The 26,017-nt window shown below is 39.7% G+C and overlaps 1 protein-coding gene and 1 long non-coding RNA gene across 4 annotated transcripts; one reads left to right on the forward strand and one right to left on the reverse strand.

Moving 5' to 3' along the window:
* Positions 1-11,734: 11,734 nt before the first annotated feature.
* On the reverse strand, positions 11,735-13,516 carry LOC149199418 (uncharacterized). 3 transcript variants are annotated; one of them, XR_016253272.1, is made up of 5 exons: positions 13,362-13,516; positions 12,989-13,179; positions 12,499-12,852; positions 12,155-12,306; positions 11,735-12,007 (listed from the first exon to the last, which is right to left on the reverse strand). It is a non-coding gene; the product is annotated as an uncharacterized LOC149199418 (long non-coding RNA). The 3 variants fall into 3 exon arrangements; XR_016253273.1 differs by having other exon boundaries at positions 11,735-12,035; XR_016253271.1 differs by having other exon boundaries at positions 12,120-12,306.
* A 1,672-nt stretch (positions 13,517-15,188) lies between these two features.
* On the forward strand, positions 15,189-15,852 carry LOC149199419 (oligopeptide transporter 4-like). Its single transcript, XM_089399394.1, has 2 exons — positions 15,189-15,298; positions 15,401-15,852. The coding sequence occupies exons 1-2, from the start codon at positions 15,213-15,215 to the stop codon at positions 15,693-15,695; spliced, it is 381 nt and encodes a 126-aa protein (XP_089255520.1). The 5' UTR covers positions 15,189-15,212; the 3' UTR covers positions 15,696-15,852.
* Positions 15,853-26,017: the final 10,165 nt, after the last annotated feature.

Here is a 26,017-nt window from a genome sequence, read left to right on the forward strand (position 1 = left end):
CTTCCTTAGAAATATCAGATTTTCCCAATAAATTAAGTTTCTCTATCCATTCATATTTCATTCCTCTAATCAAAGTTGTTTTTAGGATTTCTCTAGGTAGGGTGGTATAATGTGATTTTTGTAGGTTATACTAGAATCTCTTGACATATTCTTCTAAAGTCTAATCTTCTTTGGACATCATTTTAAATATTTCTTCTTTCAGGTCCATAGATTGACAATATTCCTGGTATTTGGTGAGGAAATCATTTTTCATCTGATCCCATGAAGTTATGGTACCTCCCCTTAATCCCATAAACCAACATAGAGTTTCTCCCTTTAAAGTGGAAGGAAACAATTTCAATTTTTGAGGATCAATAGTATAGTCATAATCTTGGCATACAACGTCAAATTCAAACAAAATTGTGTCAGGATCCTCAAAAGCTATTCCATGATTAATTGGAAGATTCTATAATGGGATAGCTTTATTGGTGCATTAGCCTATAGATCAACAATAGAGTATTCTATTGTTGAAGTCTAGGTTCTTGGTGGTGCATTTGCCATTTTATGAAAAAAAAATTCTAGTAGTCATAAGGTATCTCGTGGTCAGGGAATATTATCTGAAGGACAATGTGTTGGTTAAGTTATATGTTTTGAGTAGGTCTTACAACGCTACTTGGATCAAGAATTTCAGATTCCCCCTTTACAACAGGTGTTGTTGGAAATTCGGAAGATTGTAGTTATGGCTCATGTGTTTCACCTCCCCCCCTCATAGATTACAAGAATGCCCCTCTTTTACTGCAAGGACTGGGGTTATTAATAAATGTATTCTGGAAACTCTGCTCATACCTCATAGTCTTATCATGAATCTCAGCGTGAGCTGTAGATGATGACACTGCCGCTTGAGAGGAAACAGTAGAACCCTTCCCAGATGTTGTTTTAGGACATATCGACGCTTGAGATTCCGAATGGTGAATGATTTCGTCTATAAAGTTTTTTTCTTCCGAGCATAGAGTGACCTTGAGTTTTGGTGGTTTTTGAAATAAGTTTTGAATCTATAACTTCTTGATTTACGGTCCTGTGTTTTTTCCTAGTCATGCACACTAAAAAATTCTAAAAGTATCAACTAAGGGTAGGCACTGGCACAAGCTTTTTACTTGATGTGTGTGTAGGTTCTTACCTTTAGTCTTTAATACCCAATCCTGTAGGGATACAACTAACACTTCTTTGACAACCTCCCTAGAAACGATGCCAAAATGTTGGGTTATTTAGTTGTTCTTTAAAAAATACGAACAAACCTTTAAACATTAATTTGTCAACCCAGAGCTCGTCTAGTTATTTCAAGGTTGTCCACACTATATGTGCAAAGAATAGTGTTTATGTAACCTAGTTTGTTTAGTCCCATTGAAAGGTAAATACATGAAAACACAAGAAACAACTAGGATTTCTTAAAAGAATAGCTTTACATACAACTTCATGAATTCAAACAATCGAGAGCTTAGCTAAGGTAATCAAAAAATTAAACCTTCTAAAAAAAATTATGTTAAGCATATGTTATACAATAATTTGTCACTGTCCCTATTTCAGTCCTTCTACTGTGTCATGTGTCAAATCAACATGTTCATATCTTCCCACTGATACAAGAAGATTAAGCAAATGCTCTCTATTGCTGCAATTGACCCTCATTCCTTAAGTTTCTGCCTCATTGCGAGTAAGCCCTTAATATACGCGACGTTCCCATGTCCATAACGGTCTCGTCATGACTCTGTCGCCGGTGTACATCTGTTTCCCATGACGATTGGATTTCTAGACCCGGCACAAGATTATGAGTTATGTCTTGCAACAACGAGTCTGCATGCGTTGCCTCCTTACGATGTTGTCACGAGTAATGAGTTAATGTCCCGCGACGATCCAGATTAGGTGAATTCGTTTCAATAGTCGGCCTTCTGGATGTTTCCGGACCTGGTTGTTGGCATAGTTTGGGTCGCCCTTCCTCCTCTGGTATGGCAGTTCCGTCATTTGTGCTACCTGCCTTAAGGATGAGCTCTCTCTTCCACATTTCATGGAGACTCCTTCTCCTATTAAAGCACTCACCTTTGATATGATCAGCTAGTTAGTAATTTCTTGGGTTGAGCAGTGCTACTAGTGCTTTTGAGTTTGATAAATAGCTGGTGTGGGTGTGACAAGTGTGAGATTGTTGATAGCTTGTGGAAGGTTTTGGAGTGCACTTAATTGTGTTAAAGCTTATGAGTGAGAGAGAGACATTGTATGTTGGAAGATTCATCCTTGAAGAGTGAATGCTTAAGAAACATACTGGCTGGATCCTCTGAGAAGGCTTGTGACATCAAGACTTGGTTGTAATCTTGTTCTCAATTCATTATTAATACAATCAATGATGTTTTCCTATGTCTTTTATGTAATTTACTTGATAGCTCATGACTTCTTGACTTTGTGAGTAAATAGATCATTGTTGTTTTCCGGTTACGTGCTTTGTTGTATTTTCTTTGCATTGTTTCAGGTTGATCACTCATTGAGGAGAAGGAAGCGGAAGCGGGAACAATGCAACGGAACTCCATCGACCACAGGTTGAGGTAGTCCTCCAACAATGAATGTTTAAGGAACTCAATTGTTGATCTGTATTTGCTATGACTAGACCCACTCTAGGGCTAGAGGGGTTGCCTCTATCCACAGAGGGAACACTTTCCTGCATCACAAGTTGGCGACTCTGCTGGGGAGTCTGCCCTATGCTTTTCTCTTGTTTGCTTTTGCTTGATTTTGAGTCAATGTCTTTTGGATTTTGGGATTGAACCATTAGTCTTCTGGGTTACCTAGGTCATTTTGGGAAATCCCTTTGTTTCCTGTAACGATAGATTGGTCTTTGTTTGGGAGTTTTTATTTTCCTTTCATTGTTTTTAAGTTCGTCGCTAAAAAATTTAAACAGTCGTGCCGACGTCATGTTGGTTCTGTTTTGTAAGTCTGTGCGTCACTGAATCCTGTCACACAGTCGTGACGACTCCTAAAACTGGTCTGTCGCGTGAAAGACGTGTACTTTCGCAACAATGTCACTCTGTTGCTACAGCCAGTGGATGATTGGCACTAGTTACTTGTGTTACACCCGTGACGATTCTTGTAGAATTGTTTTTTTTCAATTCTGCCTCCTGAATTCATTAGTCTGGTTAATCCCTTGTCGTCCTTCTCTTATCTATTAATTTGTTTTAATTGCTTTTAGTTAAGGTGCTCACTTTTCAGTTTCATTGAAGTGAATCTTGTATTTTTGGCTTTGTGACCTAGTTTTTCAAGTTTTGAATTATTTGGCTTGGTTACTTGTCTGTTCAAGATTCATTCACAACCCTCCAGTTGGTGTGCTTGAAGTCTTTCCATCGCTTGTTTCTTGCTGATTGATGTTTAGTGTTATTTGTTGAACCAATTTCCATATTGATTCAATTGTTTCACTACCAGACATAGATTACAATTGTTTGGATCAATCAGTTTCATGCTTGCTTGTTTGTTTCTTTAGAATTCAAAGCTATCAAAATCAAAAGATTGCATTCATTAGTATGCGAAAGTGAAAGTGTATTTTGCATTCCAAGTTTTTCATGTTTGAAAAATTAGAAGGCAAATTTTAAATCTCTCATTAGTAGTATCGATGCACTGTAGGGATTGATGTGTTTATACATTGTGTCTCTTGAGTGACTGCATTTGCTGATCTTGGTTTTGTCTTGGTTTGGGAATGATCTCTCTACCCTTCTGTAAGTAGGAGTTCATCGAAATGAAAGATGCTTTATTCATTCTAGTTGCATCCTAGGTTTTGATATACATATGGTAAGGCCTGGAAATTGAAACATAATTCAAGATCAACTCTAAAATGAACTGAATAAACCTAACAATGCATTGGAACATAACACACATTATTTAGAGGTCTAGGCTAGAGACGTGCTCCGGCGTCATTGAACCTAGTCTCTATTGTTTTCACTTAAGGTTGGGTAATTCCTCCTTCTGTCATCCAATAGCTACTAGCATAGACTTGCACTCCCAGTACTGTTGAGTATATGTTGGGAGACCCCACTCAGTTTTCATCCTATATCCTTAGGAAGCCGTGTCTGCTGCCTTGCAAACCGTAATGCACCGAACACAGCATTCGGGAAGATTGACTTCCGTACGGAAAGTCCTTGGTTTTCATATGATTGCCAAGGTGTATATGCAGTTTTACGGGTTGTTTGGTAAACCTTTTGCCTAGTTCTCCAGAGTAGTCACTTTCATTCCTTTTCGGACTCCCTAAAAGAAAAGGTCCATCTGAGCACTTGTCCTTTCAAGCTCATTAAACCTCGAAAGAGATAGAGTCACCTTTTCATCCTTTTCACGACTCTTGAAACATGAAAAGGTCAAGTTTTGTTCCCGCATCATAAAATTTACTGCCCACAAAATATTCTTGGTAATAGTTCGAGTTCTTGGTTGTGATAAGAGTGTTTTTTAGGTTCACTCCTAATGGAAACATCCCCTGAGTCTACCGGCCACGGTCTTCCCCCAGATGGAAATCCTAGTCTGTTTCCACCTTTTGGAAATGTTGGTACTCCGTATATGGCAACATTGTCTTTGCCTGGGTTAACCATTGGTCTACCCGTTTGGTTGTTTTCGACCTCAGTGGTCCCGAGCATCATGACTCTTGTTCCACCATCCCCTTCATTTGAACCACGATATGTTGATTCCAAGGTTGAGCCTGCGCCTTCTTCCCTTGTTTCTTCACCTTTATCTCCTCCTTCACCTAGTGAAAGTTCCACATCTAGTAACCAGGAGACTAAGAAGAAGAAGAAGATGAAGAAGAAGAAGAAGTCTGATAAGCGCGAGGCCACCTGTGCAACTATTGCTCCGAGTACATCTCAGGTCAGAACACCTTCCACTCCTCCGCGGAAGGTTAAGTTTCCTTGTAAATTGTGCAAGGGTGACCATCTTCTTCGTGATTGTCCTGGCATCCCTAGGATCTTAGAAGTATGGTCTCACAATCTAGCTCGTCCCTCATCATCCTCTGAAGCTCATGACGATGCTACCCTATCAACTGGTAGCAGTAAGAAGAAAGGGAAGATTCGATTCCCCTGTAGACTGTGTGAAGGCAACCATCCCCTTCACCTTTGTCTGCTCATGGATAAAGCTTCAGCTGTTTTGGAAAGTCTTATAACTTCTTCGCCTCCACTTCCAGTTGGTTATCAGAGGCTCTCTTCAGACCCTCTCCCGGTTGACAAAGAGATTAACTTAGATTCTTCTCTTGTCCACCCTTCTCTTCCCGAACCTGGCTGTGCTCAGCCCATTCTTGACCAACCATTGGTCAGAAAGAGTGTCGACTTGGATTCACCACTAGTGGTCCACTCTGTTCCCGATGAGCATCATGATTCTATTGCTCATTTTCTTCTCGTCTCGTCAAATTCTCTAGAGCCCGAGAATGACTCCCCTATCCCAGTTGATTGAGAGAGTCCTTCTTCGGTTCCTATAGAGCATGGGGGAAATCATATGATACCCCCACCAAGTAGTTCAATCATTTCCTTCGACTGGAGTCACTTGACTGCTTTCTGCCTTCCATCCTACGTGCCTTTCCAGATCACAGTACATGCCTATGATAAGGCAGTACTTGGCACTGTCTTGGATGAGGGTGCATCGGTTAGCCTTATGCCTTTCACTACTTGGCAAGCTTTGGGCTCCCCACAACTTGTGTTGATCACTCAGAATCTATTAGTGTTTGACAGAGGAACTAGTCAACCTTTAGGGATCCTTCCAAAATTTCCTGTTACATTGGGAGGAAAAACTGTCTATATAGACGTAATGGTTGTCCAAGGTGCTTTCGATTTTAGTCTTCTCCTTGGCCGTGACTATATTTATGCCATGGGGGCTCTTGTTTCTTCACTTTTCCATGTGTTTTGTTTTCCGCAAGATGGAAGAATGGTGACTATTGATCAATTATCATTATTTAGTCACCCGGTGCCTCCTGTACCACCATCATCCCCCATCAGTTCTTATCCGCAAGCAGTACCTTCCTTGCCACAGATCAATTATGTGGCTACCCATTCCATCTCCGCCTCTGTTGATGATCATGCAGATGGTCTGGTACATCATGTACTGGGGGCATTGGAACCCGATTTGTCATTAGTTCCTCATGACATGTATTCCTCCTAGAGTGTGTTTCTTCCATCCTGCAAAGACCTCTTGGGAGCCATGTTCTCATAAGGCCCATGAGCAGGAGTACGAGCATAGTTCCTGATCTTTTGTCAAGCTCATTAAAAAATGAAACTAGGGGTCCTGACGATAGTTTGTCCAGATGTCAACCTCATTAAAAAAATGAAACAAGGGGTGTGGAGCATAGTTCCTTGTCTTGTGTCAAGCTCGTTGAAAAATGAAATAAGGTGTGTTGAGGAAAGTTCTTGATCTTGTGTCAACCTCGTTAAAAACGAAAAAAGGGTTATAAGGATAGTTCTTTTACTGTGTCAACCTCATTAAAAAATGAAACAACTCCCTTTTCCAAATAGAGTCTTTGATTAATATCTCGTAAAATCCGAGTCGAGTCTTTTCAAGATCTCGAAAGGGAACCTTCATTCCATACACCTCGTTGAATGCAATGAAGCTTGGGGGGGATGTACCTCGATTTTCTTCATTATGCTGGGGGCATGCGAACTTATAACAAGCATAGTTTTTCATTTCAAGCTTGTGTAAACATGAAACCGAATCCAAGCAGAGTTCTTCATGGTTCAATCTTGTGTAAAAATGAAGCCATACCTGATTTACATCTCGTGATTTCCGTTTTTATCCACTAAATTCTGCTAGATGAGCCTTGGTTGTTTCATTCCATCGCTACCATCTCTTTGGCCAATCATATGCTTTCACTTGGTTGTTTTTCCTTTCTTGAGGGACTGCAGCGATGAGTGGTTTTATTAGCCAACCTCTTGACCATTACATGTTTTGAGCAGTTCCACCATTGTCGGAACCAGTTGCTACCCTTTATATCACTTGTTCCTCTAGGACGAGTCTCCTTTAAGCTCTTTTCCGACTCATAAAAAATGAAAAGATTGCCGAGTTATTCCTTTTGACTCATAAAACGAAATAAGAGGTGGTCAACTTTGAGCTCTTTTCCGACCATATAAACACAAAAAGACTACCAGACTTTTGTCATTTCAGGTTCGATATTGGTTACGAAACGACGTGTCTTCGTTCACTTTTCTACTCTTTCAGATCGAGGTCACTAATTACGAAAAGTACTCCTTGATCGTAATGGTCAAGTGGTTCTCTCGAGTATTATTTTATACTTTTTTCGGTCTCGAGGGACACAAATCTACAAAGAAGGACCTCCCTGGAGTTTTATTTTCCTTGCCTCTTTCAAACTCCCTAAACATCAAAAAGACTCTAAGTTTTCCCTATGTTGGAATTGTTAAACCCTAATGACATTGAACTCATCACATTGACGAGACTTGAGCTTCTCCTCCCTAGGGCTCGTTAAACAATTACTAGGTTGGATTTGACCGAAGGTCGAACTTATATTACAAGCATATGCTATCCCCTTCAAGCTTTTTTTACTTATATTACAAGCATATGTTATCCCCTTCAAGCTCGTTTTCAAAAATAATTGGGGTACTTGCCAGCAATTGTGGGGGAAAATTTGGAGTCATCATTGGTTACCTACGGTAGCTAGTCACTCTTGAACATCAACACTTTTGCCTCTTGTCCGGTTGGGATATCCATACATCGTAATTTGGCCTTATGAGGTTTTGGGTTGCTGCTTAGCCTCATTCCATCTGATCCATGCTATCTCCATCAAGCCTTTGATCCCTTGGTACCTGAATGCTGCCACCTTTCGAAGTCGTGTCACCGATATGTTCAAGAGTATAATCTTTCTACAGTTCACACCCTTACCTCATCCTCTGATACTCTGTTTCACCATATACCACTTGTTCCTTATCTTGTGTCGCTGATGGGGGAAACATTATGGCCCTCCTGTGACGGATCGTCTCCTGTCGACACCAGCTCATTATCCAAGGGATTGATCTAGAGATCCCTTTCGGTACCTTGGAACTTGCATGCCTTAATGGCAAGTTCTTCGTGCCTGATGACAGAATTTCCTCACTGGTCTTCGATTGGTTGATTCCAAAAGTGTTTGACTTCAGCTCATTTTTCACACTTAGTGGATTGTACTAGGCAATACCTTGAGAACCATTTACATTATTGGTGGTTTCTTTCACGCTTGTTAACAGTTTACATCATTGGCCGCTAATCAAGCGACTTTCTCTCATGTTTGACTTCGGCGCATCTATTCACATGATAGAATTTTTACTATGATCGGTTGGGTTTCAAGACCCCAAGCTAAGATTACATATGTTCAGGTTGCGTGGATTGGCTCGTGATTACATATGACTCTTTGATTGATGGCTGCGACCATGCCTGAGTCTTCATGGATGGCCGTGACCATACCTTTGTCATTATTATGGTCTTATCAGTTGGGTGGCTGTGTCCATACCACATACCAACCTTTATATGTCCGACAGATGGTTGCGCCCATGCCTAAACTATATGTATTTCACTATCAAAGATATCAGTTGTACTTGCGCCTGTAGGATCTTCAAGGTGGTTCCAGTTCAGACAGTTTCATAAAGCATTTCACCCCTCCCACTCTCTCGGGCTTCACCCTTTAGGGGGCATCTGTTACACAGTAATTTGTCACTGTCCTCATTTCAGTCCTTCTACTTTGTCATGTGTCAAATCAACATGTTCATATCTTCCCACTAATACAAGAAGATTAAGCAAATGCTCTCTGTTGCTGCAATTGACCCTCATTCCTTAAGTTTCTGCCTCGTCACGAGTAAGCCCTTAATATACAAGATGTTCCCATATCCATAATGGTCTCGTTGCGACTCCGTCGCCGGTGTACATCTATTTCCCGCGACGGTCGGATTTCTAGACCCGACGCGAGGTTATGAGTTGTGTCTTGCGACGGCGAGTCTGTGTGCATTACCTCCTTGCGATGCTGTCGCGAGTAATGAGTTTATGTCCCATGACGATCCAGATTAGGTGAATTTGTTTCAACAGTCGGCCTTCTGTATGTCTCCAAACCTGGTTGTTGGCATAGTTTGGGTCGCCCTTCCTCCTTTGGTATGGCAGTTCCGTCATTTGTGCTACCTGCCTTAAGGATGAGCTCTCTCTTCCACATTTCATGGAGACTCCTTCTCCTATTAAATCACTCCCCTTTGATATGATCAGCTAGTTAGTAATTTCTTGGTTTGGGCAGTGCTGCTAGTGCTTTTGAGTTTGATAGATAGCTGGTGTGGGTGTGACAAGTGTGAGATTGTTGATAACTTGTGGAAGGTTGTGGAGTTCCCTTAACTTTGTGCTAAAGATTATGAGTGAGAGAGAGACATTGTATGTTGGAAGATTCATCCTTGAAGAGTGCATGCTTGAGAAACATACTGGTTGGATCCTCTGAAAAGGCTTGTCACATCAAGACTTGGTTGTAAGCTTGTTCTCAATTCATTACTAATACAATAAATGATGTTTTCCTATGTCTTGTCTGTAATTTACTTGATAGCTCATGACTTCTTGACTTTGTGAGTAAATAGGTCACTGTTGTTTTCTGGTTATGTGCTTTGTTGTATTTTCTTTGCATTGTTTTAGGTTGATCACTCATTGAGGAGAAGGAAGTGGAAGCTGGAATAATGCAATAGAACTCCATCGACCACCAATTGAGGTAGGCCTCCAATGATAACTATTTAAGGAAATCAATTGTTGATCTGTCTTTTCTGTGACTAGACCTACTCTAGGACTAGAGGGGTTGCCTCTGTCCGCAAAGGGAACACTTTCCTGCATCACAAGGACATATCGACGCTTAAGATTCCGAATGGCGAATGATTTCGTCTATAAAGTTTTTTCTTCCGAGGACAGAGTGACCTTGAGTTTTGGTGGTTTTTGAAATAAGTTTTGAATCTATAACTTCTTGATTTACGGTCTTGTGTTTTTTCCTAGTCATGCACACTAAAAAATTCTAAAAGTATCAACTAACGGTAGGCGTTGGCACAAGCTTTTTACTTGGTGTGTGTAGGTTCTTACCTTTCGTCTTTAATACCCAATCCTGTATCGATACAACTAACACTTCTTTGACAACCTCCCTAGAAACGATGCCAAAATGTTGGGTTATTTAGTTGTTCTTTAAAAAATACCAACAGACCTTTAAACATTAATTTGTCAACCCAGAACTCGTCTAGTTATTTCAAGGTTGTCCACACTATATGTGCAAAGAATAGTGTTTATGTAACCTAGTTTGTTTAGTCCCATTGAAAGTTAAATGCATGAAAACACAAGAAACAACTAGGATTTCTTAAAAGAATAGCTTTACATACAACTTCATGAATTCAAACAATTGAGAGCTTAGCTAAGGTAATCAAAAAACTAAACCTTCTAAAAAAAATTATGTATTAATCATAAGAAGTGATAGAATGAATAACGCTTTAGAAAATCAACTTATCAGAAATCTAATTCTAACAATATCCACACAAATTGTTGTAGCAACTATCGTTGTATTGAATAATTCAGCTAATCAATGATCAGTTTTGGAAGAGAATGGAATAATTGCAAAATAGAAATGAAAACGCTGAAATATAAATTTAATAATACAAAAAGGACAATGGTCACTCTAGGATTGGGCCCATGATCAATGGAATTCAACCCCCTTAGAGCGAAATGAGTGCAAGAATTAAAGCTAAACCGTGTAAGTCTCCATTATATTAATCAATAAGAATGTTACAATTTCTGTAAAAACTCATAGCATAAGCATGGAAATAATAGTAAAAATATTTTCCACTCGGGATTTATTCCTTCCTTTTATAATTATAGCCAATTCTATAATTAAAAATAAAGGATAAAACTTGAGAATCTAAATATTCTCGGTATGCTCAATTCGAGTTACACAATCACTTAAGTTCCCTCAAGGTAGATGGAAAAAATATCATTAGCAACTTGTCTTTCCATGATGATTGTTAATCTCGCTTATCTAGGTCACAACTAACCTGAGCAGCTCTGTGTAACTCACTCTTGTCCAACTATCCAGGGAACAACATCTTCTTATCCGAATCCTTGTGAGTTACTGTTCCAAATTATAAGCGTAACTCATATTTTCATGGTTAAATCAATTTGTTTAGAGAATAAAATGATGAAACACTTTATTAACTGCTTTCTAAAGTTCACAACACAAAATTACCATATTATATACATATAAGACTCATAAAACTAACGAAAGGATAAAGAAACAAAGTAAGAAAATGTGTCAATTTTGAAGCCCAACACTTTCCAACATGTGGCAAGTGGCACGATGGTGCTATTGCTTTGACATGCAACCACCAAAAATTTGATATAGGGATATTTTATTTTCATGTTTTTATTAAAGGATGATTAGTTGTTTGGAGAATAAATTCATTTACCTTATTAGTCCCTGCCATCTGGCATTCGGCAGGGACTATTGTAATCGATCGGCAGGGACTTAGCATTACTTCTTAGTCGCTGGCGAGGGTTATTCGGTCATTAGTCTAAAGTTTGGAAATGTGCTGTGAGGTGATGTGCCTACATAGCCAAAGTTCTATTGCGCCCGGAACCTTTGCCATCTTATTTGGCCTCTTCCCGAGGCGGAAGAGGCCCGACCATAGCTTAAAACCAATTTAAGCCTGCTGCATTCTCGCTAACCGTCAGACTAATGCCAACATTAAATCTGAGGCATTTTATGTTCTTATTACATTTGAGGTATCTGAGGAGGCTGAACCGGTTCATATCGTTGTTGCAATGTGTCACTCTGCATGGACAACAGATGCTGTCTTTCTTGCCTCTTTGCTGTGATACATTCCCCGCCCACTTTCCCTTGCTGCATAGCTGAGCTTGTATTCTTTTGTGCGTCTGGAGCTTTCGTCTTTTCTCTGAGGCTCGCACAATCTCTGCGGTTCTCTCCTGAAACATTCTTTTCTTTCATTGCTCCCCTCTTGTTTTTTATTATACCCAGTGCAGTTGTTTTGAACAGAGACTGGAACAATACACACAATTAGAACCACCTGCGTTGAAGCCAGATCCATATTCAAGCGTTAATATAATTAATATATTGCTTCTGTATTGAGTCTAATGGCTTTGAGATTTACAGAAATTCCTGCTGGTGTAGGCCGAAGGCAGGCACCTTTGGATGTAAAGATTGAGGGTATCGGCGCCTTCCGTAGATCTCTTTGCGTCTCAGGGCCGCTGGGTGGTGACCAAGCAAAGTGGGCCGATCGTCGTTCGGTGAAGTCGAAGACGCAGGAGCTTTCGTTTTGTGCGTCTGGAGCTTTCGTTCTGTAAACAAGGTATGCCCTTTTCCAAATCAGAAACTCATAGGTAAGGAAGTTAAACAGGAACTTATTAATGTTTACATTTGACTCTGTTCAGAGACTCAGCAGCCTAATAACGTTGCTTATTAAAAAATCAGGCAAGTGTATGTAAAAGTAAAGTAGGTGCATAGTAAAGAAGTAAGAATTCGATTATTACCAGGGATGCCTCAGATCTTGTCCGCACGGATACGATTCTTTTGGGCATCGTGGCCGTTTCCTCCCCGGAGCCATTGCTGACAGCCTTATCAGGTTTCTCTTTCTGTGACTCCTTCATCGATGAATTAATCATCCCATTCTGAAACTGATCCGACCGCATGCGATTTATATAAATCTAATGTTCTTCCCATACTTTTCCCGAGCTCGTTCATGAGAATAAGAAGGTCGAGAGGAACCATAGAGTGCCCTGGAAGCTTTATCGTAGGCAAGAGCAGCCTCCTCTGCAGTGGCGAAGGTGCCACCATCATGTTCGCTTGCACGCCCACCACTGCTAGCTTCTCGCAGGTCTCGTTACCTGCATTTCAACGAAAGATAAATCAAGGCTCATATTATAACCCTACCCATTTAATTATGTCTGGGTATCGGGCCGCCCCTCAACTATCAAACCCTAGAGCTAATTATTTGAGATTAAATGCAGTTACCGATTTTACCTATTATGAAAGGCATGGTTTTCAAACCGCCTGGTATTTTGGGTTGTTGACCACGAACGGAAATTATCATTTATTGATGGACTGTCATGCTTGTCATTCCCTGGAGGTCGGCCCGATTTGTCCATTTGCAAAGCTAATTCAACTGCCCTTTTTTCTTCTGCCATTGCCAAGGCTTGCCAAAGATCTGGTATCTATGAAATAAACATATCAATGAACTTAGTTCATGGATCTATAATAATACAGAAACAAATAAATTTAAATAAATGAGTTTTTGTAAATGTAGTTATCCATTCATATCCTTAACTCGTTTGCATGCTCAACTAAATTGCATATTCTGTAAATATTGCAAAATTGAAACAATAAATAGCCTTACCAGGAGCAGTTCGGCTCTGAGATGTTGTGAGCTCCACCCCCAAAAGATAACGAGCTCCTTCCTATTCTTGGGCGAAAGAATTGTATCGCCGGGTTTCTTGCATCTGTATTGGAATAATTAAATATGAAAGGAACGTGAATGGGCGCGAATCGCCAGGTTCGTTGCATCTCTATTGGAATATTTAGATATGAAAAGAACGTGAATGGGCGTGATGCAAGTGGGGTGCACTCCTTTTGACGGACTCTATCACGAGAGTAGAGTAGGTTGGAGGATGACGATATGTGTTGGCCACTCAATCAAACAAGAAATGGGGAGATCATGCACTGCCACAGCTGGCTGTTTGGCTACACACGTCGAGGCTTCAGTCGCTCCCACGTGTCTTCTTGAACTTGCTTGCCTCTTGACCCAGCCCAAGCGCTCCTCCTTTTCTTTCTGCCTCTTCATTAGCTAGAGTTAGAAACAAATAGGCCCACTTGGTAGTTAACTTCAATTTTTTATTTTATTTAGTTATATTTTTGGTTATTGTATTTATTTTTTAATTTTCATTCAAATTTTTATTTTTAATTTAAAGAATCTCATAGCCCTGCATGCATGAGACGTGTCTACCTCACCGTCTCTTTAAAAAAATAAATTTTGATTAATCAGTTCCTTCATTCCATTATTTCATTTGCTTCGTTAATCTTTCTCTCTTCCTGTAGGTGAATGAGCCATGTTTGGAGGAGAATTCCATCTCTGCAAAGGAAAACATGTTGAGCCTTTTAGCATCACGACAGTGAATTTCTTTGTTCCATTTGCAGCTTTTGTCCCTGTTCTGCTCTATTGGTAGGGACTTGCCGCATCGTAGCTATACTTCAACACATAGTTTCTGCAACATAAACTGGCATGTTTCTTGTTGACGAGTCTGCAGGGTTGGATCGCTAATCCTGCCCCTGTGCCTCATACTTCACTTTCTGCAGGCCCTGTAGGGCTTAGTTCGGCAACAAGTCCAGGTAAGTTGTCTCTGCCTCTGGCTGGGATGCAATCTCATTTCTTCGATTTTATAGCAATGGCATGTTTGTATAGATAGTGATATATGTTTTTTAGTCTTTTTGCTCAGAGTTTTGCAAATACTTTGATATCCCTTGCAGGTTGGATCGCTAATCCTGCCCCTGTGCCTCATACTTCACTTTCTGCAGGCCCTGTAGGGCTTAGTTCGGCAACAAGTCCAGGTAAGTTGTCTCTGCCTCTGGCTGGGATGCAATCTCATTTCTTCGATTTTATAGCAATGGCATGTTTGTATAGATAGTGATATATGTTTTTTAGTCTTTTTTCTCAGAGTTTTGCAAATACTTTGATATGTAGTGATTAAATAGTCTGTAGACATATTTCATTCTTGACCATAGAACCTTAGTAAAACTCTTGTAAAAATCATTTTTTAGCTGCTATGGTGAAGCGTCCGAGGACCCCTCCAGTCAACACCCCACCAGTGGATTACCAGTCTGCAGATTCTGAACATCTCTTGAAAAGATCAAGGCCAGTTGGTCAGCCAGGCGAGGAGGTATTTGAATAGTATTATTTTTGTTTGAACTTTGTCTCATTCTTCAAATTGAGAGTTTAGCTTTTGTTGTCCCATGTTTAATTTGTCAATTTTTGCACTCAGAAGAGTTAATTTAAACTGATTGGTATCTTTGACGCAAATATGAGTACTTGGCTGTATTGTTTTCAACATTCGTAGTTAATTTATTAATAAAATTGTTGCAGGTTAGCTATCATGGGACAAATCATCTTGAGTGCCTGTATTCGCAAGATCCCTCCACAAGTAGCTCTGGTGAGGCATTAACGGCTGCTTACAATCAGAATGGTCAAATACATATGAGCTTGTTTTTTGCTCTGACTTATGGGTTTGGATTTGCAACCATTGCTTCTACAATTACCCATGTCGCTCTATTCTATGGGAAGTAAGTTCTGATTTTTGTATTGACTTGACTTCCATTACTGCTTTCTTGCAAGATCATCAATTATGGATGTTAGTTTAAATGACATGTGTTGTTATGGTGCAGGGAAATATGGCAGCGTGCTGTAGCAGCATCCAAAAACAATCGGCCTGATATCCATACTAAATTGATGCGCAAATACCTTGACATCCCACAATGGTGGTTCTACACTCTCTTGTTTGGGACTGTTGTTGTTGCCTTTGCACTCTGCGAGGTTTACAAGAAAGAGGTACAATTACAATGGTGGGGGTTACTTTTTGCCTGTGCTCTCGCTTCATTTTTCACTCTTCCCATAAGTATCATCACCGCTACTATAAAATATTGTCAAAACATTCCTTTAAATGAAAAGGGAAGCATTTAATTTTGTATCCCCTTCATGCACATTGCTGGTTACATGACTTAGTGGATTATCAATGCTTCAATTTTTCAGATCAAAATTTGTTACGGCTTTGTTACTTGCATGCCTTGAATCAAGTATTGAGATATGGAAATTCTAACAAGCTGGAGTGAATTCTGTATTGAGCTAATTTATCTTTTGAGCTTCATTTGATGCATCCATTACTAATGACAAGATTGATCATTGAATATTCTTACTGCACATTTTTCCCCTTCATTGTTGCAATGCTATATTAATATAGCGTGAGCACTTATTATTACCATCAGAAACTGCTAATTAATATGGATTCATTAACTCGTCAATTTTTTTTTGGGGCATTGGCACTCACTCTTGCTTATCCGTGCCTTTGCAAAGCACTTTGGGTTATAATCTTTTTATGATATCAATGCTTCTTTCGATGCTTAAGTCTCCTTTTTTTATTTCCATAGAAAAACAAATCTTTATATTAATGTTTCCAAGATAGAAATCAAATATACATTGAACATTCCTTCTTGGATCGGTTACTTATCATGACCACCTGTTCATATATGAGCAAAAGAGATGCTAAATGTACTTATTACAGTCTTCCTCCAAAAGTCAAAAAGCATTACAGCTTATCCTGGAAGCTTATACTAACTTTCAGTACCTTACATACATTCATAAATTTGTCCTCCATAGTGCTAATATCATCAAAACATTTGTACAAGGATTTCTCAGATTTTGAAATGAGAGAACCTTCTCTGTACTCATGTACAAGTAGAGTACCCTCTTGCATAATAGCTTTTTTCATATCTGCTCGTGTATTGAATTCAAAATAAACATGAGTAAATGGGATAAACTCAAAAGTGGCCTTTACCTCGTTCACTTGTTTCATAACAGCAATTAGGTCTGAAACTTACCTCTCACATCAATGTTTTCAATGTTTACCTGCATATGATGGCTAAGCTCCTTGAATTTTTTTTCATAAAGTTTATAATTTCAACTTGCTTTAGCAAAGAGATATTTTCTGAATGCCTTTCATTCGGCTCCAAGCTCGTCTTAGTCATCTCTTCTCATGACATGGCAAGGGAGCTTATGAAGACTACGCACAACCAAAACTTTGTATCAGAAGCTCTACAGCTAGGCCAAAGCCTGTTAACTATTTTTTAACAGTGATTCATGTACATTGTTGTTGGGCAACTCTTTAATGCAGTGGCACTAACTTGTAAAAGTAACTTGGCAGGGACTTGCTGTGATGCAGCTTCCCTTGTTTGTAACTAGAAATATGGATGTTCATGCAATATTCATTTTTAGTGTTGATATTAGAGCATATAGTTATTAATTTATTTGGGAAATAAATTGATTCTAATATTAGTTTTTTTCATAATTATATAAAAGTATGTTTATGTAAAATTTGAACAAGGATTTGGTTGAGGATGTGACAGAAGGTAAAGTTAAAGTAGCCATCCATTCTCTACAAAGAGGCCAAAGCCATGGTTTGGATGGTTTATTAATGGAGTTCTATGTTGACGAATATGATGTTCGTAAGGATGCGCTCCTCAAAGTGGCTAGGGAATATAAATAGTTTGATAAAGTTCTAGGTTCCCTAAATTTGAATTTTCTCGCTTTTATTCCTAAATATTTGGATGGATCCACTTTTTATGATTATAGGCCTATCTCTTACTGTAACATTGTCTACAATATCATTTCAAAGGCCATTCCTTGTTGCGTAAATCCCATCCTTAGCAACCTAATATTTTAGCAAAAATTTGATTTTGTCCATGGACGTTAGATACATGATGTAGTCCCTCTGGATTAGGAATTTCTCCACTCAATAAATATTTCAAATTCCCTAGTGATAACACTCAAGGCTGACCTATGATCGAGTAAGTTGGACTTTCCTCTATCTTGTTCTTCTCAAGATCAACATGGATCTCTAGATAGTAAATTGGATAATGGGATGCATTCAATCAATCACATTCATCATTCTCATAAATGGTTGTCCCTCCCCTCCTTTTTAAGGCATCACATGGTCTAAGGAAAGGATTGCATATTTCTCCTTACATTTTCCTATTGGTTGATAAGCTTTAGTAATTTATTCTTGGAAGTGTAGTCCAGATGTCTTCTCAAGCGTATTCTTGTAATTGGTCAACACTTTCTGTCCCATTTAACTTATGTTGATGACATTAGCTACTTTGTCCCATGTTGGAGAATGTAACTAGAATTTGGTATCCATAATGACATTTGTAAACATGACATTCTATATATTAAATATAAAAAAAGAAAAATAAGTTTTATTTATAAATGGGTTTAATGTTCATGTCTAGGTCAAAGCATGTTCTTCATGCTTATGGGGCTTGTAAGGTCAATGAAGAATTTTTGTCATGTATTATAGTCCCATTTAGACTTTTTGTAGAAAAATAAAATAATTATTTTTGAGTCTAGTCTAATGTGTCCTCCCACATTTACCCACTTTCACCGGCTTGCTCAAGGTAAACATTAGCTAAGGGTAATTTGATGAGACTCAACCTCCTATATGACCTTAAATAATTAGAGTCAAAGAATTAAGAACTCACTGACTTCCCTCAGGTGCCAAAGGACCTCCAAGAGAAACCCAACCCCTCTAGGTGTCTAACCCCTGAGATAACTCAATTTTTCCTTGACTTAGAGCCCCATTCGCTCCCTTGACAAAGCCTCCAAGTGACTATGAGCCTCTAATCGTTCCCATAGTCCTACTTCCCAGTGAGTATGGACTTTTCTGCTCAGGATTATGATGATCCAAGTGGATGTGGGTGACCATCTGCCTCTTCCACTGGGACCCCCACCAGTGTCTCTTTTAGTTTTTTAATTTCCTTAATTGTAGCACAATTTACTATTTTTGGTAGTTTTTTGGGTCCTAAACTTCTGGAGTCGTTTTGAGGCCCTAAGCAACATTTTTTGGGAAAAACATGGAAAACATGGAGCATTGACCAATTTTGGCCACTCAAAAGTTGTATTCCACGGATAGATATTTCTAACAAGGTATTGCATGTCAAAAGGAGATCGTATGCCAAAGTTACGACCCTGGGAAGTTGATCTACCAATTTACCCAAACGGGGCCCATAGTTTGGTGCTTCATCTCCTAGGGTTAGGTTTTTTGGATGTTTAGGGTTTTATGTTGTTCTCAATAATAAATAGTCCTTCAAACCGCATTGTAACAAAGTTCAAAGGCATGTAGCCACCATATCTCTTCTCAGAGATAAGCTACCATCGCCCAATCTAGTCTTATTTCCATTCTGTTTGTAAGCATATTTCAGTATTTGATATTAATGAAATAAGGTATTATTTCTATTGCATATTTGTATTTATGGTTATATCTATAATTTGTTGCATTTCTACTTAAATCATATGATCCATTGTAAATTAGTTGAAATAATTTGTTAACATATACATATCCTTTACGCAGCTTCCCAACATCTTTGGTTGTGGCTTTTGGAATGTGTTGTAATGAAGTATTGTTGTAATCTATCCTCCATCAAATGCAATTTTCACAGGAATCAAAATGGAAGAGAGGAATAGGAAGGAATTAATCAACTACTCTGAGATTTAACATAAAATTATATTCTATTAGATAAATACATGATCTTGAGAAACGAATAGGACTTTCAGTCTAAAATAGTATACATTAAATTGCATATCTTCATCAAGAAACTTATTATATAAAGAATATAGTGTATGGTGTTCAACCATATATAGAAAAAAATATCATTTTTTACAATGTAAGCAACTACTACAATTGCAACTTCAAGTGGTGCAACTTTGATTACTTTCATCACGTTAGAAACACATGCATAGTCAGCCAATGAGTTAAATTAAAATGATTTGTAAGAGAAACTTCATGGAAGTCATTTCAACATATTTCCTAAACATTTCACCCAGAAGCCACTCTGGAGGTGCCAGTCTTTTTAAGGTACAAGTTAAATTTTCTATTCCCATATTTGAAGGCCAAATAGATGCAGACGTCGTAGATAAATGGTTGAATCTGTTGGAAGGATACTTTTCAGTTCATTACTTTTCCAATTGGGAAAATATTAGTTTTGCACTTCTCAAGGCTGCCCCACATGTCAAGGACTGGTGGGAAACCTACTGTAAATAAAAGGACGAGAGAGAATCCTCACTGTTTTCTGTCGCACACACTTGGGATTCTTTCCAAGATGCCATCAAGGAAAAATATTATCCTATCAGTAGCTATGAAGATAAAAACATAAAGTGGACCATGCTATGGCAGGGATGGGACCAAGATGTGTCAGAGTTCACAAATATTTTCCATACCCTCCACACTAAATTGGATATTAAGGATTATGAGCGTCATTTGGTACTCAATGACTGCGACTGTCTACACAAGTACATCCAAGATGAGATTGAGTTTCTTGACATCTCCTCACTTTGCACGATATACCGATACACTGTCAAGATTGAAAAGAAGTTTAAACAGAAGAAGAAAGACTTTAGATCTTCAAATATGAAGCAAGGAAAAGGCACCCCCAAGCCATAGAGAAATGGCCAAAGCTAAGGCGGGGTGGCCCAGGACAACCCACTGAAGCTGCAAGCATAAAACAATACCACGAAGACAAATAAGGACATGGGAAAATGGTGTGAGTTCCATAAGAGCTCCACTCACAACACAAGTGAGTGTTGGGCCAATAAGTCACTGGTGGCCAACCTAAAGGCTTCTAAATCAGACGCATGTTCTGACTCTGAGTCAGAACCTGACAAGGCGAATGAAAAAGAGAAGCAAATCATTGACGAAAATCCCAGTGCTATTGTGTCCACCACGAAAATCCATAAGAATGAGCCTGAAGATCTAGAGGAGGGGGAATGCCTATTCCACTCAGAGATGTGGGTGAAAGGTTCTCCGGTGCATTTAATTATTGATAGTGAGAGCCAAAAGAACCTCATTTTAGTAGAGGTCATGAAGGGGTTGGGCCTACAAACAATAGCACATCCAAAACCGTAAACCATCAGGTGGATTCACCAAGGATGATATCTTTGTGTCATCTAGAAGTGTCGCCTTCCCTACAACATCAAGCCCTTCATAGATGAGGTATTGTGTGATGTTGCTTCTCTTTAATTTTGTGATGTATTATTAGGAAAACCATACTTGTGGAAGCAACATGTTGTATATGAGTCTAGACCTCACTCTTTGATTATTACTTTGGGCAATAAGTTGTAAAGGATACAGAGGCATCCCTACCTACCATCGTCTCTTTGATCACTGCAAATAAATGTAGTAAGATCATTTCCCAAACTAGGAAATTTGTTTTCCTTATGATTCGCCCTCAAGGAAAGAAGAAGGTTGTGGACACAACTTCTAGACAGGGTTCCTCTACACAACAACAACATATGGAAAAGGTTGTGGAGGAGTATAGGGACATGTTCGCCTCACCTACAGGGGTACCTATCTATTGTTAGGTCAAGAACTCCATTGATTTGACTCTAGGTGCGTTGCTACCTAATGGACCGATATATCGACGCTCTATTATGGAGAATGATGAGATCAAGAGGTACATTTAGGAGTTGTTGTAAAAAGGGCTCATGAAGCCAAGCTCATCACCCTGTGGGATACTGATTGATTGGCACAGAAGAAGGATGGGACATGGAGACTCTGTATTGACAATCGAGCATTGGATACGATCATTGTCTGGAATACGTACCCAATCCCACAGATTGATGACCTTTTGGACCAGCTCAAGGGGGAAAATATTTTAGCAAGATTAACTTGAAGTTTGGCTATCACCAAGTGCCTATTGAACCCTCGAATGTGTGGAAGGCTTCCTTTAAATCCAAGGAGGTCCTTTTTGAATGGTTGGTCATGCCTCTCGGGTTGACGAATTCCCCCACAACCTTCATGAGATTGATGGATGACATCTTGTGACCCTTCACCAATGCATTTGTGGTGTTGTATTTAGTTGACATCTTGATATTCAACTAGAGTTCGGAAGAGAACCTCCACCATATTCAATAGGTCATTTAAACCCTGCAATAACACAAGTTGTGTGCCAATATGGAGAAATGAACTTTTGGCATGACCCAGGTTCAATATCTCGGGTACATCATGTTACACAGTATTTTGTCACACCTCCTTCACTTCCTTGTGTCATACCTCGAAGTGCCCAAAACTTGACAATTATGTAGTGTGCCCATCCTGATATGCAGTGAAAATCCTTCCTAAACAAATAATGAAAACATGTCTTGAGCCTTCCCTGAGGAAATGAGCTCAAAACCCTAATTTCTAGGTTAGCACGATTATGACAGTGGCTACTCATGAAGATGGCAGGTCGCACCATATTAGCCGTGCGCTACCACTATCGTTTTTACATGGATACTCATGTTGATTGTAGGTTTTAACCCTATACAGAAATTACCTACATATGAATTCTTAAACAAAGAAAATAAACAATGCGAGAGCATAACCCATAAAACACATATGCACAGAGATTTTTTTCCTGGATCCCAAAACCGGGACTACCAGCTTGATTTTTCATTATGTTCCTTCCAATGTTACAATAAATATTTATACATGTCGAAGCATCCAATACCATGGACCAAAAACCATCGCGTCCAATACCATGGACCAAAAACCATCGCGTCCAAAAAAAATGTGCGAAAATCATGCACAAAACCATAGGTGGGTCCGCCCAACCTAACATATGGTCCAAAACCAAAATTTTCTGGGGCGCTGCCCCGGACCCCATAAAGTGGGGTTACAGGTGTCCTTCAAACCCCCTATTAACTACGTGGAAAGAATATAACACAACCCAACAATCTCCCACTTGCTGTTTTCTTTCCACAGGGGGCCACAGGAGAGCTTAGTCATTTTTTCAGCCCTGAGATTCCCATTGCTTCTCTACACCAAGAGAACTTCTCAGAGCTCACAGATTTTGTCAATGCATCTGCAGTATTCTTCAAAGTGTCCACCTTTACTAGCAACACCTTTTTGTCTTCTATCATATCCCTCACAAAGTGATACTGAACATCAATGTGCTTTGTCTTTGAATGATAAGCACGGTTCTTTGCCAAGAAAATTGCACTTTGGCTGTCACAGTCTATTCTTATAGCTCCCTATACTAACCCCATACTTGAACACAATCTCTGCAACCAAACTACTTCCTTGCTTGCATGAGTGGCTGCCATGTATTCTGCCTCTGTAGTTGATAGTGCCACTACAGATTGTTTCTTACTCATCCAACTGACTGCACCTCCAAATAGGTTAAACACATACCCACTTGTAGATCTTCTCTGATCCAGATCTCCAGCCCAGTCTGCATCAACAAAGCCATGAATATCCAACACTCTGTCCAATCCTGGTCTTCCTTGGTATCACAAACCATAATCACTAGTGCCACGCAAATACCTGAAAACCCGCTTCACTACTGTCCAGTGCTCCTTCCCAGGTTTTGACATAAACCTGCTCAATACTCCCACTGCATGTGCAATGTCTAGTCTAGTACAGACCATTGCATACATCAGGCTACCCACTGCACTTGCATATGGAACACGAGACATGTCCTCTTCCTCTTCTTGTGTCTTGGGACACTGTTCAGCAGATAACCTCACACCTACAGGAATAGGAACCTTCACCGGTTTACTATCCTGCATATTAAACCTCTGCAGTATTGTCTTGACATCCTCTGGTTTAACCAGAGCTTCCTCTTTGACCGATCTCTTTTAATTTCCATGCCCAAAATATAGTTTGCAGCACCAAGATCTTTCATGTCGAATTTGGAGGACAATTGGGTCTTCAAATCTTGGATAATTTCTTTGTCATTTCCAACCAACAACACATCATCCACATACAAGACCAGATAAATAACACGGTCACCAATTAATTTAAAATACACACAATGATCTGCTTTGCTTCTGGTGAAGCCAAGTCCCCGTATAAATGTATCAAATTTCTGATACCACATCCTTGGTGACTGTTTTAACCCATACAGAGACTTCTTTAACTTGCATACCAGTTCTTTCTTACCCTTCACCGTAAAGCCTTCAGGTTGCTTCATGTAGATTTCCTCTTCCAAATCCCCGTGAAGAAATGTTGTCTTCACATCCATCTGTTCTACCTCAAAATCAAAAGCAGCAGCAACAGATAAAAGTAATCTAATAGAAGTTACCTTGGCAACAGGAGAAAAAATATCACCAAAATCAATTCCCCGCACCAGGGAATAACCTTTTTCTACCAACTGAGCTTTGTATTTCTCCACCTTTCCTTCTGCATTTGTCTTCTTCTTGAACACCCATTTGTTGCCAATGGGTTTCCTTCCAGCCGGCAACTCCACCAGATCCCAAGCCTCATTTTTGTGCAAAGATGCCATTTCATCGACCATGGCCTCTTTCCAGAGTTTTCCATCCTCTGAATCCACTGCTTCTTTCACAGTTCTGGGATCATTATCAGTAACAGACAAAGAAAAATTTGAACTGAAAGCAGATGGACTATACCTTTCTGGCTGCCTTCTTTCTCGAACTGATCTTCTCACAGCCGGAGTTTGTGGCTCTTCATCTTCTGATTCCTCCTCTGCTGCAGAGTTTGATTCTTCCTCCTTTGGCTCAAACTCTATCTTCTCAGGTTCCTTTGGTTGGACTTCATGTTGAATAACATCTTTTACCTCTCTGAACAACACATCTCGGTTGTACACAAATTTATGTGTGACTGGGTTCCAAAGCTTATAACCCTTTAAACCATCCTTATACCCAATAAAGATGCACTTTTCAGATGTACTATCCAACTTGGTTCGTTTCTCCTTTGGAACATGTACATATGCATCAAATCTAAATACCCTTAGATGTGAAAGAGAGGGTTTCTTACCAGTCCATACTTCTTATGGTGTCTTATCCTCCAACGCTGATGAAGGTGATCTGTTGATCAGGTAACATGCAGTATCCACCGCCTCTGCCTAGAATTCCTGTCCTAACCCGGCACCACTGAGCATGCTTCTTGCCCTTTCCATCAACGTCTTGTTCATTCTTTCTGCGACTCCATTTTGCTGAGGTGTGTATATGGAGTAGTCTTCTGCCATGCTATACCACACTTCTTACAAAATTCTTTAAATTCCTTGCTGCAAAATTCTCCACCATTATCTGTCCTCAGCACCTTTATCTTCTTCTCTGTCTGATTTTCCACCAGAGCCTTAAATTCTTTAAACCTGTCAAAGACTTCAGATTTCTTCTTAAGAAAATATATCCATGTATTCCTTGAGAAGTTATCTATGAATGATACATAGTACACAGACTTACCCAGTGATGGAACCTTCACAGGTCCAAACACATCACTGTGCACAAGCTCTAATATCTGTTTCGTCCTCTTACCACCAGAGGGGAAACTCACCCGATTCTGCTTCCCATATACACAATTTTCACAGAAATCAAAATCCAGAGAGCTATTATTCATACCTTCTACCATACCTTTACCATGAAGTATTCGAAGGCCCTTCTCTCCAATATGTCCAAGCCTTTGATGCCACAACATGGTCTTCTCTCCAGAGACCACTAGAGTCTCTACTCCATTTTCAGGAACCATAGAACTATTGCACCCATCAACAACAGTGCTACCTTGCAGCTTGTACAGTGTTCCAATCCGAACTCCCCGCATTAATATCAGTGCTCCTCGAACCATCTTGCAGGTATCTTTCTCGAACACCGTCTTTACACCTGCATCATCCAACTTGCTTACAGAAATCAGATTTCTGGCCAATGCAGGAATATGTAGAACACCCGGAAGTGTTCTAACCCTTCCACCTTGCAACTTCAACTTTACTTTTCCCTGACCAATTATTCTAGCCTTCCTATCATCTCCTAAGAAGACATCACCACCATCGTATTTCTCATACTCACAGAACCACTCTCTATGGGGAGTGAAGTGAAAGGATGCACCTGAGTCAATCAACCATGCCTCATGATCTACATGTGTACTTGAAGAAGCCAAGTACACATCCCCACCTTCATCTGAGGTGGTTTTCGCCTTTGCAGAAGGAGCATCATCAGATCCCTTTCCTTTATAAGGAGCTTTAGATTTACAATCCCTTCTGAAGTGCCCTTCCTTTCCGCATTTCCAGCACACCACCTTTGTAGGTTTTCCTGGAGATTTAGATCTCCCTCTAGATTTAGATCTCCCACTCGATGACTTATTTTTGTTTCTGTTCTGGGACCGTCCTCGTACAGACAAGGCATCACCATTCTGGTTGTCCATATTTTTCCGTCTCATCTCCTCCGTCAGCAAGGCTGAGACTATTTCATCAAACTGCAAAGCAGTTGCATTGCTACCTATTGCAATAACCAGACGATCCCACGAA

Source organism: Pinus tabuliformis, chromosome 2_1, assembly GCF_031772625.1.
Source record: "Pinus tabuliformis cultivar Carrire ecotype Pingquan chromosome 2_1, CPIR1, whole genome shotgun sequence".
Lineage (NCBI taxonomy): Eukaryota > Viridiplantae > Streptophyta > Pinopsida > Pinales > Pinaceae > Pinus > Pinus tabuliformis.